This window comes from Bos indicus x Bos taurus, chromosome 15 (assembly GCF_003369695.1).
Source record: "Bos indicus x Bos taurus breed Angus x Brahman F1 hybrid chromosome 15, Bos_hybrid_MaternalHap_v2.0, whole genome shotgun sequence".
Lineage (NCBI taxonomy): Eukaryota > Metazoa > Chordata > Mammalia > Artiodactyla > Bovidae > Bos > Bos indicus x Bos taurus.
The window spans coordinates 1,442,518-1,456,981 of record NC_040090.1 but is presented as its reverse complement, the minus strand read 5'-3'; the positions used below and the strand labels follow the sequence as shown (position 1 = coordinate 1,456,981).

Sequence of the window (14,464 nt, the reverse complement as noted above, 5' to 3'; positions counted from 1 at the left end):
TAACTTTTAGAATGGTAGTGTTTGTGTTAGTTGCTCATTTGTGTCTGACTGCAATCCCATGGTCTGTAGCCCACTGAGCTCCTCTGTCCATGGAATCCTCCAGGCAAGAATACTGGAGTGGGTTGTCATTCCCTTCTCCAGGGGATCTTCCCAACCCAGGGATTGAACCTGGGTCTCCTGTATTGCAGGCAGACTCTGTGCCTTCTGAGGCACAGTATCTTAAAATATCTACCTTTTTATCTCTGTCTTCATTAATGATAATGATTTTAAATACTTATTGAACACTTACTGTCCTAGTCATTCTCTTAAGACACATATTAACCCATTTAGTCCTCACTACAACTCTATTTTAACATGAGACACACAAAGTTAGGAATTTGCGCAGGGCCCCACTGCTAATAAGCAGCAGACTTGGAAACCCACTCAGGTAGGCTGGCTCCAGGGCTGGTAATTTAAAAATCATACTATCCTGCAAATTTTGTGTCTCCTTCCCTACAATTGTTCTACTAAATGCACTAAGTCAGAAAGACAGGGACAAATACCATGTGATATCACCTATGTATGGAATCTAAAATGTGATTCAAATGAATTCATTTATGAAACTGAAACAGAGTCATAGACATAGAAAACAATGTTCTGGTTACCAAAAGGGGGATGCGGGGGATAAATTAGTAGATACAAACTACTGTGTACAAAAAATAGATAAATAAGGCCCTACTGTGCAACACAGGGAATATATTCAATATCCCATAATAAACCATAATGGAAAAGGATATGTCTATATGTATAACTGAATCACTTTGCTGAATTGCTTTGCTAACACATTATAAATCAAATATACTTTAATAAAAAATAATAAAATAAGTAAATAAATAAAAATTTGTGTCTCTATCTTAATTTTCTAGTCATTTTTAGAGCACTGTTTAATTAAATTTATAAGTTGTTTTCTGTTTCAAGATCATTTTAAAAGTATAAACAAAGAAAATCAGAAGAGGTGGGTCAAAAAGCCACACTGGCCCAGTATAAACTCTAGCTAAAGTAAGTCATTTCCCACATCAGCTATTATAATGATTAATATCCCTCAGGTCTGCAAATATGGCAGCCAAGAATAATTTTTGATATTTTTAAAGGTGGGTAAAATTGTATATTTATGCAAAATAACACCATCAAATTGCTTTGGAATAAAATCACAGCAAGCCCTCTGAAAATGAAAGTCGCTCAATCTTGTCTGACTCTTTGCACCCCCATGGACTATACACTCCATGGAATTCTCCAGGCCAGAATACTGGAGTGGGTAACCTTTCCCTTCTACAAGGAATCTTCCCAACCCAGGGATTGAACCAAGGCCTCCTGCCTTGCCAGCAGATTCTTTATCAGCTGAGCCACAAGGGAAGCACAAGAATACTGGACTGGGTAGCCTATCCCTTTCCCAGCAGATCTTTCCAACCCTGGAATCGAACTGGGGTCTCTTACATTGCAGGCAGATTCTTTACCAACTGAGCCACCAGGGAAGCCCCTTGAGCCCCTCTGGCTACCCTCTTTCAGACTAAGCAAAAGTTTCAACTTTCTCTGATGAATATAAGTGGAATTAGGGAGAAGCACAGTACATTTGGCTCCATCATTTACCAACTTCGTGATTTTTGGCAAATCACTTTATCTCTGTGGCTCTATTTCTTCATCTGTAAGGGAGAATTTATCACTTCACAGGGTGTTTGTGAAAACCTACTAGGTATGTTACATAGGGCTTCCCTGGTGACTCAGTGGTAAAGAATCCATGGGCCAATGCAGGGAACATGAGTGTGATCTCTGGTCCAGGAAGATTCTACATGCTAAGCCCCTGCACCTCAACTATTGAGCCTGTGCTCCAGAGCCTGGGAGCTGCAACTACCAAGCCCACGGGCCACAACTCCTAAGCCCATGGCCACAATTTCTGAGCCCACGGGCCACAGCTACTGAAGCCCACATGCCCTAGATCCCGTATTCCACGAGAGAAGCCACTGCAACAAGAAGCCCGCACATGGCAGCTAGAGAGTAGCCCCCACTCACCACAACTAGAGAAAGCCCTACAGCAACAAAGACCCAGCACTGCCAGTAAACAAACAAAATTAGTTTTTAAAAACATGTAATAGAGTGCTGGGCTTCCCTCATAGCGCAGTTGGTAAAGAATTTTCCTGCAGTGCAGGAGACTCAGGTTCGATTCCTAGGTCAGGAAGATCCCCTGGAGAAACAAATGACAACCCACTCCAGTATTCTTGCCTGGAGAATCCCATAGATAGAGGAGCCTGGAGGGCTACAGTCCATGGGGTCTCAAGAGTTGGACACGACTTAGCAACTAAACCACCAACAGAGTGCTGGTCACACAGTAAGCTCTCCAAAACTGGAGTTGTTACATTAAGAATGAACAACCGTAATGATTATGCCCCCAAAAGTATTTACTAACTGAAAATCTTCGGCAGGGGAAGACTGGGAATATTTGGTGGTGACAGCTTGGGCCTCCTTGGCCCAGCTTGAGAGGCATCTTATCCTACCTTGCTCTCGCCACCCACTTGCTAATATCTGATATCCCACCTCAGACGCTCTTCCTTAGGCTTAAACACCTCAGTTTCTGTTATAATTCAAATAATCCCATTGGGATAAGGGAGAAGAAGCATGGTTACTGCGAGAAAATAAAAACAGTCACTGCACCTGAGTACGCGAAGTCTCTGGGTTGAGTGCATAGGAGAGCGAGGTTGCAAGAAGGAAAACAGAACATGTCAGGTGGTCCCATTCTGATGTTACCCACCCAGATATTCTTGTAGACTTTCTGCCAGGTGTGTCTTGGTGGAACCTAGGAGATGCTTCTGCTACAGCGGCCTTTTCTTGGACCTGTATCTTGATGGCACTCTAGATGCCCAGACATGCACAGAGTTCTTTCAGGAATCAGAGGACATGAATGGAGTATGAGGATTCTGGATGGAGAAGTGGGCTTCCCTAGGCTTCATGCTTTCAGCCTTGGCTCCTGCTAACCATTGCTATAAGAGAGGCGCTTCCAGCTCAAGACTCCCTTAAATGTTTCCTTAGGGTCCAGGGTGAAGAAAGAGGAAGCAATTAATAAAAAACAACACTCTCAGTTAATTATTCTCTAGAGTGTGCCAGGTGGTGGAAGAAATGGAGAAATGATCCCAGCTGATTCTGTTCCTCTGTATTAGCATGGACACCTCACAACCTTATGGAATCAAGCTCCAATTCTCCTTTCTAGATTTTTAGAGTCGTGAGATCTGAAAGGGGCTCTCAATGCAGGGTGATCTTATTATTCATTATCAAAACTGGATCACCTTGGTCATGAGAAGGAGTTATTAATAATCATACAGGGACAACAAGCATTAAGCAGCATTGTCCCAGGCAAACCAAACTGTATGGTCATCCAACATTTGCATGCTTTATCAGAAGAGTCACTCAGTGTAGTTTTGGTGATTATGTTCTAAGTCTCTGGGTGGACCTGCTTGGATTGACTTCTGACTTAGTTACTTACAAGCTCTGTGACCTTGATTCTTTTACTTAATCTGCTGTGTCTCAGTTACTTAATTCAATAAAATGGATGCAAGCCTGGATGGGAGGGGAGTTTGGGGGGAAATGTATGCCTGAGTCACTTTGTGTGCAAATAAACTATCACAACATTGCTAATTGGCTATACTCTAATATAAAGAGTTAAAAAAACAAAGTAGTCATTTCCAAAGCTCAATATAACCCAGAGGTTATATTGCCTATCCATTTTAATACCCAGATTTAGAAGGCACAAATATATCCATCCTGTGTCCAGTGCTTTACCTGGCTTGCCTTTCCAGGTACTTATAGAGAGGTGTGAGAAATGCTTACAGGTCCTACAAATTCCTCCTGGTTGTTACTTGCTATTCTGTGGATTTTCAAAGGAATTTCTCTGCTTCTATTTTCCTCTCTAGTAAGTAAATTCCACAGGGGTTTATCCTGATTGTTTAAACGTAGCTTCTAGTTTTAAGCTTGTGCATCTGTCATGTGAACTATCATTTTTCTCTCTCTCCTTACCCTATCACTGTTCACTGCAATGAGACAAGACGACTCTTGCTGGAGAATGTATTCGTACTTGTTCTAATAACAGAGAACAAGGTGGCAGAGCAATTAAGTAGGTGTTTATTCTCTCCTAGGTCAAAGGCACAGTCAATATTTTGTGTGGAACAGAGGGAGTGAGCAGGGCTTCCCTGGTGGCTCAGCGGTAAAGAATCCGCCTGCAATGCAAGAGACACAGGAGGCAGGGGAGGGTTGGGTCCCTGGGTGGGGGCCACCCTCTGGAGGAGGGCACGACAACCCACTCTGGTATTCTTGCCTGGAGAATCCCATGGATGGAGAAGCCTGCGGGCTACCTCCCATAGGGTTGCAAAGAGTTGGGACATGACTGAAGCGACTGAGCACGCACACACAGAGGGAGTGAGCATGAGGCAAGAGACGGTCAGACCCCGCCCAGGTGAAATGCATTAGAAGCCTTGCAGGTTGGTTGTAACATCAACAACTGGGTCTATAACAAAAACAAACAAAAAACAGAAATAGGTGCATCCCAGCATATCTGAAGTGAGGTATCTGAAATAGATAACAATTTCACTGCTCATCCTCCTGCAATGCGGGAGATCTGGGTTTGATCCCTGAGTTGGGAAGATCCCCTGGAGAAGGGAATGGCTTCCCACTCCAGTATTCTGGCCTGGAGAATTCCGTGGACTGTATAGTCCATGGGGTCACCGAATCAGACACAACTGAGCGACTTTCACTTTCACTGCTCATATCTGTTCATACCTCCTGTAGTTCAGTCGCTCAGTCATGTCTGACTCTTTGCAACCCCATGGACTGCAGCACACCAGGTTTCCCTGTCCTTCACTGTCTCCCAGAATTTGCTCAAACTCATGTCCATTAAGTCAGTGATGTTATCTAACCATCTCATCCTCTGCGACTCCATTCTCTTCTTGCCCTCAGTCTTTCCCAGCATCAGGGTCTGAAAAGAGTCTGCTCTTCGCTTCAGGTGGCCAAAGTATTGGAGCTTCAGCATCAGTCCTTCCAGTGAATACTCAGTGTTGATTTCCTTTAGGAGTGACTGGTGTGATCTCCTTGCTGTCCAAGGGACTCTCAAGAGTCTTCTCCAACACCACAGTTCAAACTCTTTGGTGTTCAGCCTTCTTTATGATCCATTTCTCAAGTTCGTACATGACTACTAGAAAAATCATGGCTTTGACTCTATGGACCTTTGTCAGCAAAGTGATAATACACTGTCTAGGTTTGTCATAACCTTTCTTCCAAGGAGCAAGCACCTTTTAATTTTGTGGCTGCAGTCACAGTCCGCAATGATTTTGGAGCCCAAGAAAATAAAATCTGTCACTGTTTCCACTGTTTCCTCATCTATTTGCCATGAAGTCATGGGACAGGAGGCCATAATCTTAGTTGTTTTTTTTTAATGTTGAGTTTTAGGCCAGCTTTTTCACTCCCTCTTTCACCCTCAAGAGGCTCTTGAGTTCCTCTTTGCTTTCTGCCATTGGAGTTGTATCATCTGCATACATGAGGTTGTTGATACTTCAAGCAATCTTGATTCCAGCTTGTGAGTCATCCAGCCCAGCCTCTGACTGTGTCCAGTTCCACTGTTACAATATGGAGGCTCCACTTTGGCAGGAACGAGATGCCATTCCTTCTACCCAGGAGGGGAGGTACAGTCAATAGAGCTAAGAAGCAAGTAACCTTCCTTGCCCCAACAGCTAGATCTGACGTTCCATATAATTAATCTTATCCCTCCTCAACCAGTTTCAGATTTCCCGCACTCTTAGCCATTATTTCAGATGGTCTAAGTTGCTTATCTAGAGGGTTAGACCATCCCTACATTCCTGAAGAAACTGAGCCCTGAGTTACCTTGCTCTGTGTAGCTTTCGGTTGTCACAATTGCCTGTTAACCCATCTCTAGGCCCAGAAACGTCAGGAGATGCCCCAGTGAATTCCATGGGTTCCATAAATACTCCTTCCAGCCCTTGCTATACAGCAGTGCTCACTGCTAACCCAGTGAGACCCTACCTTTCTTGTTTATTCAACTGATAGTTTTTTAAAATGTCCCTTCCTAAGAAGTGAATTGAACTCACACACACACACACACACACACAGACACACACTACATCTTTTTAAATTTTTTTTCTGTTTGAGTAGCATTAATGTTTTGTTGTGTTTTTTTTTTTTAATTATTGAAGTTCTGATTATTCCTCAGCTCACGTCTACTTAGTGGTATGCCCTCTCTAAATAGAAGAGGTCAGTAAAGAATTTACAAAGCGTCACTTTCTGCCACGTAAAATGCTTTAAAAAGTCTCATATAATCAGTAGAGTGAGATCAGAAATTACTCATTTTTCCTGACATATGGACTCTCGTTATCTCTCACTTCAGTGGTAATAAGGATAATTCACTATTTGCAAGTTTTGCAGGTCATTTCAGTGCAATGTAATTGGTAATGAGCAAAATGCCAGGGTAATGTAACATGGAAACTTACATTACCGTATGTAAAATAGATAGCCAGTGGAAATTTGCTGTATGCCTCTAGGGAACTCAAACAGTGGCTCTGTATCAACCTAGAGGGGTGGGATGGGGCGGGAGATGGGAGGGAGGTTCAAGAGGGAAGGGATATATGTACACCTATGGCTGATTCATGTTGAGGTTTGACAGAAAACAGCAAAATTCTGTAAAGGAATTATCATTCAATTAAAAAATAAATAATGTAAACAAAAAGATGCCAGGGTAAAATCTGCTATCTTGTCGAAAACGTCTCAACAGCTTTTTTTTTTTTTTTTAATATAGCATATTTGAAGCTTTAAAACTTACAAAACAACAGTGAGTCAGCATAATTGTGTCATGACATTCTTTCTTTTTATTACCCCTTTCAACAACGGAAAATCAGCATCTCTCTCCCCTGGTGGCTCAGCAGTAAAGAATCCGCCTGCAATGCAGGAGACACAGGAAACGCGGGTTCGATCCTGGGTCAGGAAGATCCCCTAGAGAAGGGAATGGCGACTCTATCGCTGATCCTGCTGCTGATGCCAGTTGTCTTGCTGTCCTCGCTGTCCACACTGTTCACTGAACCCAGGGCAGGCAAGGCGAGAGCTAAGAGGCTGGAAAGAGACTCGAGGTGCCCTAGGAACTGCAGATATGGTTATTCTCGTCTGTTTGATCAGCAGCCATAGCAGTAGACATGCTGTGTTCTCTCCTCTCTAGCTGACCAAATGGACACGGCGGGAACACGAAAGTAATGCGGCAGGTGTGTTTGGGTGGAGCCCGCATATGTCTACAGCACAAAGCAGCTCCTGATCAAGCCAGTACCTCCTGAGCACATGCGCAGTGCTGTAAAGGAGCTCAGCTGTTACATAACGTGGGGCGAGAGAGCCCGACCACTGAGTCATTTCCTAGGCAGGTTGATAAGGAGTCTAGGGGTCCCCAAGGAGAGAGGGGTCTGGAATTCTCAAGGAGGAAGAAAGGACAAACTTTTTTTCTTTATCCACATTCCTTAGGATTATATAACAATAATGTATCCTGCCTGAGGACAGTGTTATCTTAAAATGTAAATTATGTAAATGCTGGAGAGGGTGTGGAGAAAAGGGAACCCTCTTACACTGTTGGTGGAAATGCAAACTAGTACAGCCACTATGGAGAACACTGTGGAGATTCCTTTAAAAACTGGAAATAGAACTGCCTTATGATCCAGCAATCCCACTGCTGGGCATACACACTGAGGAAACCAGAAGGGAAAGAGACACGTGTACCCCAATGTTCATCGCAGCACTGTTTATAATAGCCAGGACATGGAAGCAACCTAGATGCCCATCAGCAGATGAATGGATAAGAAAGCTGTGGTACATATACACAATGGAGTATTACTCAGCCATTAAAAAGAATACATTTGAATCAGTTCTAATGAGGTGGATGAAACTGGAGCCTATTATACAGAGTGAAGTAAGCCAGAAAGAAAAACACCAATACAGTATACTAACGCATATATATGGAATTTAGAAAGATGGTAACAATAACCCTGTGAACGAGACAGCAAAAGAGACAGTGATGTATAGAACAGTCTTATGGACTCTGTGGGAGAGGGAGAGGGTGGGAAGATTTAGGAGAATGGCATTGAAACATGTAAAATATCATGTATGAAAAGAGATGCCAGTCCAGGTTCGATGCACGATACTGGACGCTTGGGGCTAGTGCACTGGGACGACCCAGAGGGATGGTATGGGAAGGAAGGAGGGAGGAGGGTTCAGGATGGGGAACACATGTATACCTTGTGGTGGATTCATTTTGATATTTGGCAAAACTAATACAATTATGTAAAGTTTAAAAATTAAATAAAATTTTAAAAAATGTAAATTATGGGAGTAGACTTGGTCTTTACAAGGATGTACCCTGCCTGAGGACAGTGTTATCTTAAAATGTAAATTATGGGAGTAGATCTGATGAGGTCTTTACAACATCCAGACATTCTTTGGATTATATAACTTCATTGTTAACACTAGCAAGCAGGTACTCTTCCTGCCCCCTTCTGATGCCTATGTCAGAAGCTTTCTCTATCTCCTTTATACTTTAATAAAACTTGATTACACAAAAGCTCTGAGCGATCAAGCCTTGTCTCTGGCCCCGGATTGAATTCTTCTCCTCCAGGGGCCAAGAATCCCGGTGTCTTCGTGTGATTCAACCTCTCCCTACAGCTACCTGCTCCAGTATCCTTGCCTGGGAAATCCCATGGACAGGGGAACCTGGTGGATGGGCTACATCTGTGGACTCGCAAGAGTCAGAAGTTACTTAGTGACTAGACCACCACCACCATCCGCGAATAAAAGCACCTTTGGGGAGTTGTGGGATTCAGCACTATATGCCAACAGACCTGAGCGGAGTCCTTCCCACCTGTGCATCAGATAATAGGCATACAGATCTTGGCATGGCTGCAGAACCAACAGCCAGCCGACTGGCCCGACCCCTCTTGGCTGTGATTGGGGAAAACTGCAAGAATGATTGGGTTGGTCTGACATCCATGGATGAGAGAGACTTTGCAGAAGTCCAACATTCCCAAGGAGAGATTTTAGTATTCCATTGGTATGCTAGTGTGTGCTCTGCTAATGTGCTAAGTCACTTCAGTCCTGTCTGACTCTTTGCCACCCCATGGACTGTAGCCCGCCGGACTCCCCTGTCCTTGGGATTCTTCAAGCAAGAGTACTAGAGTGGGTTGCCATGCCCTTCTCCAGGGGATCTTCCCAACCCAGAGATCGAGTCTGGGTCTCCTGCAGCTTCTGAATTGAAAGCAGATTCTTTACCACTGAGCCACTGGGGAACCCTGACTCCATTGGAGCAGGAAAAAAAAAAAAAAGACTTTGTATCCACTGGAAGAAGCAGGACCTTGCCACCCATCCAACAAGGCAACAGAGCACAGAGCTGAACTAGCTGGCAACAGTGTCTCCCAGGAAGCAGAGGGATAGGGTGATTATATGTCTGTAGAATTCTATAGAGGAATGTGTTTCTCTGTCACAGCACCCAAAGTCCTAAAGCAGGATCTTCGTGACTGGGGGAGGGAAGAGATAGGGAAAGAGGAAGATAAGAAAATCATTAAAAGGATTTGTTTTCTGCTCTTTTCATGACTCCTGAAGGAAGCCCAACAATGACTCTGTGAGAACTTCATCTAAGGATGCTCACATCTGGTCTGAAGTGATCTCAATGCCCCAAGTTCTAACACACGTGTTCCCCAACTGCATCAGCTCATTGTGCTCATTCTCAGGTGTGACAGGATAATGAACTTTGGTAAACAATAAATACACTCAGAAAATTGGACCATGCTCTAGGGGCAAGGGAAAAAGCACAATTTGAGCTATATTTCCACACTCTGCAAAACGAAAAAAAGGTTGTCAGTAGCCAACCTGGTAAGCTGCAAGAACCAAAAAGACATACAAGCTTAAGGTATCAGTTGCGAGGGGAAGCAAGTGTGTGAAGCTGGTATAGTTATATGAGGTTGGAGAAAACTCCAGATATTACAGTAAAACGCGACTGAACATTTTGGCCAATGTAATAGTAACATGAAAACATATACAAACGTATAACACAGGATAAATGGTAACTACATAAAATTACAAGAGTCTAATCTGAAGGATGAAAGAGAAAGTAAAATTGTCATTAACTGCAGATGATAAAATCCCACCCAGAGAAAAATCTTGAAGACTCCCCCAAAAAAACTGGCATAAGTAATCAACAAATTCAGTAAGCATACAGGATATAAAACTGATGTACAGAAATTAGTTGCATTTCCATGCACTAACATCTAACAGAGTTCTGTTTCCTAAGGAAGTCATCATGGCCCCTTAAGAACAGACTCATACATCAATGCTTCAGAAAAACATATATATATATATATATATATATATATATATATATATATATATATACACACATATATATATCTGATGCTGGGAAAGATTGAGGGCAGTAGGAGAAGGGAGCAACAAAGGATGAGATGGTTGAATGGCATCACCAACTCAATGAGCATGAGTTTGAGTAAACTCTGGGAGATAGTGAAGGACAGGGAAGCCTGGCGTGCTGCAGTGCATGGGGTCTCAAAGAGTCAGACACGTCTTAGCAACTAAACAGCAACCACAAATACCTGCAAGGGAGGCAAAACATCCTTTATTCATATTACAGGCTGCTTATCATAGGATAAGCCCCACCTACCAGAGTTTCAACAATCCTCCCTTTCTAAATCTTACGCATGTGTAAACTCATGGGAGATTTGGCAAAGACTTAAAATACACCTGTATTTACAGTCCTTCATTAAACAGAATAGTTCATGCAGCTTGTTGAAAATGAGACCTCCCAAACATTCATTAAGAGCCCAGTGAATCTCCAAGGGTAATATGTAAATGTAAATGACATCTGGTTTATATCAGTTTGTTCAAGTTTCAAATCAATAGTGAATGCTGCTATACCTGTTGTTCCTCTTTTGAACCAGACCACAATGACCAAAAGCTTTTTATCTTTCTTCAACAATGAAACTGATGACAATTGGGAACCCTGCCCATCCCACTGTTTCGTCTCCTGGCCCTTGAGGATTCCTGGGAATAAACAGCATTAAGCAGCACTATCAACTCTACTCCAGCCAACATACCACCCCTGCAGCCATAGATCTCTAGGAGATAAAACACCATACGCACACGGGAGGAAGAGACGTATGCCAATTTTCCATATTTGTTTTTACTCCCTGCAATACTGAATATTCAGTAGTGCTATTATCACAATAATTTCCCACATAAGTCTCCTCACATCAAATTTTAATAGATCCTTTTGAGGTCAGAAATAATTGGGTGATCCGGTCCCATTGGCTATGTCGAACAGAGTAATTTTCCAGGCTAAGGAGGGCAGAAGAGAAAGAAAATTTGAGTCCCACAGTGGCAGAAATTACTATTGGCTGTGACATGGATTTTGAATATCATCTCCCATCAGAAATCCCCACTGGGTACCAGTTGCAAGAAATTACATCATCAGAGTCATGAGTAAATGACACTGAAGGGACCACGTGCGTCATTCCATTTCTCTTTATGATTCAAATCACCTCCTCCTTCCTTAGGTTACAGCTGGTGGAAACTAGGATGTAATCAAAATTTTATTAGATATTAAGCCCCAAAAGAGGCTTTGAACAAGCATAAGCTATCTCAGACTGGTCTTCCCAGGAGGCACAACCAAGCCAATTGTATACCTGTTTCTGTCCAAAGACACATTTCTCCTCTGTGTTCCGTTTCATTCTTGTCAGATGGCCAGAATGGACATCAGTGAGCACCATGTCTGGATTACGCTACATCCAAATATTTGAGGGGCAAGGTGTACACGCTCCTGGGGCCTCTGTCAGGTCTCTCCTTCAGGGTCAGAAGCCTGAGATGGAATAGAGCTCCCTCTCAGAAGCAAAAAAGAAGTAGCAAGGTTCTAAACCTTAATGTTTCACAAATACTTACAGATATATTAATAAATGTTGAGGCCACTCCTCATGTAGGATGAAAACTATGAACCTCCAAGACGTGAAGATATCATATTCATGTGGCAACAAGTCAGCTGTTGGTCCATATTGGCATATTGCATATCAAACTAAGCTCTCTTTGCCAAAGGCACCAGGAATTTTATAGTCCATTCATAGGAATATTATTGAGTGTTGCTGCTGCTGCTAAGTCACTTCAGGCGTGTCTGACTCTGTGTAACCCCATAGACGGCAGCCCACCAGGCTCCACCATCCCTGGGATTCTCCAGGCAAGAACACTGGAGTGGGTTGCCATTTCCTTCTCCAATGCATGAAAGTGAAAAGTGAAAGTGAAGTCGCTCAGTCATGTCCAACTCTTAGGGACCCCATGGGCTGCAGCACACCAGGCTCCTCTGTCCATGGAATTTTCCAGGCAGGAGTACTGGAGTGGGGTGCCATTGCCTTCTCTGATTATTGAGAGTTAAGATGATTAAAAAAAAACAAATCTGTCAGAAATCTCAACCTATGACTTTAGCAACAGCCTCTCTTCTTTTGCAACCTCTTCAAGGCATCTTTGATTTCTTTGTTTCTCAGACTGTAAATCAAAGGATTCAACATGGGAATCATCACAGTGTAGAAGACCGACGCAAATCTGTCAAAGGTGGAGGAACCACCAGAGCTGGAACTCAAATAGACAAACATACCTGAGGTATAGAAGAGAGTGACTGCTGTCAGGTGGGAAGCACAGGTGTTGAAAGCCTTGGATCTGCCACTTCCTGTCGTGATCTTCATGATGGAGATGACAATGTAGATATAGGATATCATGATAACGGAAACATTTATTACCCCAAAGATCATTGTTAATATAATAGTTAAGAGATGTAAAAAGAAAGTGTCAGTGCAGGATAAAACTAACAGCTGGGGCAGGTCACAGAAGAAGTGGTTGATGACATTAGGCCCACAGAAGTGGAGCTGGAGCATGGCACACAATTGGAATACAGTAGCAGAGAGTCCAGCCAAGTAGGATCCCAGCACCATCCGACCGCAGAGAGCAGGCGACATGACTGATGAATAGAGGAGTGGGTTACAAATGGCGGCATATCGGTCATAAGCCATGGCGGTCATGAGGCAAGACTCACTCAGCCCCATGGTGGAGAATACAAAGTACTGAACAGCACAAGCCACAAAGGTGATAGTTTGCCGCTCCTGGAAGAAGTCGTACAGCATCTTGGGGGCTGTGGAGGTTACATAGCAGATGTCCATGAAGGACAGGTTACTGAGAAAGAAGTACATGGGGGTGTGGAGGTGGGAGTCCATTCTTATTAAGATGAGGAGCGACAGGTTCCAAGTCAGGGTCAAAATGTATATCGCCAGGAACACGACAAAGAGCACTACTATGATTCTGGGAAAATCTGAGAATCCCAACAGGATAAAATGAGTGATCTCTGTGATATTTCCTCCTCCAATCATTGGCTTGATGCTCCTAAAATCAGAAAAGAGACAAGAGAATACATTGCCTACTCATGAAATGATAGCATTACAAGTCTCATATATACCATATTTTCCCCCATTGAGCACTGGAAAAGTGGAAATGCTCCACCATCCTAGGGAGAGACCCCAGCTTTTCATCTTGAATTGTCAAGAAGTGCCTTCTCAATGTTCCATGGACTACAGAGTCCATGGTGTTCTCCAGGCCAGAATACTGGAGTGAGTAGCCTTTCCCTTCTCCAGGGGGTCTTCCCAACCCATGGATCGAACCCAGGTCTCCTGCATTACAAGCAGACTCTTTACCAGCTGAGCCTCCAGGGAAGCCCAAGAAGAGTGGATTGAGTAGCCTATCATTTCTCCAGCAGATGTTCCCAACCAGGAATTGAACTGGTGTCTCTGCAGTTGCAGAATTTCAGGCAGATTCTTTACCAGCTGAGCCCCAAGGGAAGCCAAATTATTTTATGAGGTCTCACAAAAATTAAAAGGCATATTTTTTAAATTGACTGAAACTTTGAAATAAAGCAAAGTCTATCTCTGCCAAAGCAATTGAAATTCTGTGCTTGCGTATAATGAAGAAACCTTTGGTTAAAACAACAGGGATTGTAAAGACCTCTGATCATTTAATATATGTGACTGTTGCTTTATAATAATAAAAAGATAAGCAGCATCATTTAAGGATGAATTTGAACTAAACCTTCTTCCCATCATGGTCACCAAGATGGGTTTTCAAAAATTTCTTCTTTGCCCATAAAAAATTACCCTGTTTATGGAGCTGGTTAAGCCCCCAGGATTGGGGGAGGCATGCCAAGGGTGCCCCAGATGGAGACCCGACGGTCGTCTGATTTCCTGGAACCCAAATGCGGAGGGGCTAGTGGGCCACGTAGAGGCAACACAGATGTTTTTTCAATGGTGCTGTATAGATGGAGAAGTCTTCAGGCTACTGCAAAAATAAGACTGAAAACCAGAAGCAGGAG

The 14,464-nt window shown here is 43.2% G+C and overlaps 1 protein-coding gene across 1 annotated transcript; it reads right to left on the bottom strand.

The window, feature by feature from the left end:
• Positions 1-12,533: 12,533 nt before the first annotated feature.
• LOC113904613 (olfactory receptor 5AN1-like) lies at positions 12,534-13,477 on the bottom strand. The gene has a single exon (XM_027561742.1). It carries the CDS (start codon positions 13,470-13,472, stop codon positions 12,534-12,536), a length of 939 nt encoding a protein of 312 aa, XP_027417543.1. The 5' UTR covers positions 13,473-13,477.
• Between the last annotated feature and the right edge of the window lie 987 nt (positions 13,478-14,464).

Excerpts from the sequence above, each read along its gene's own strand:
- LOC113904613 (XM_027561742.1), bottom strand. The coding sequence starts at position 13,472 with ATGATTGGAGGAGGAAATATCACAGAGATCACTCATTTTATCCTGTTG.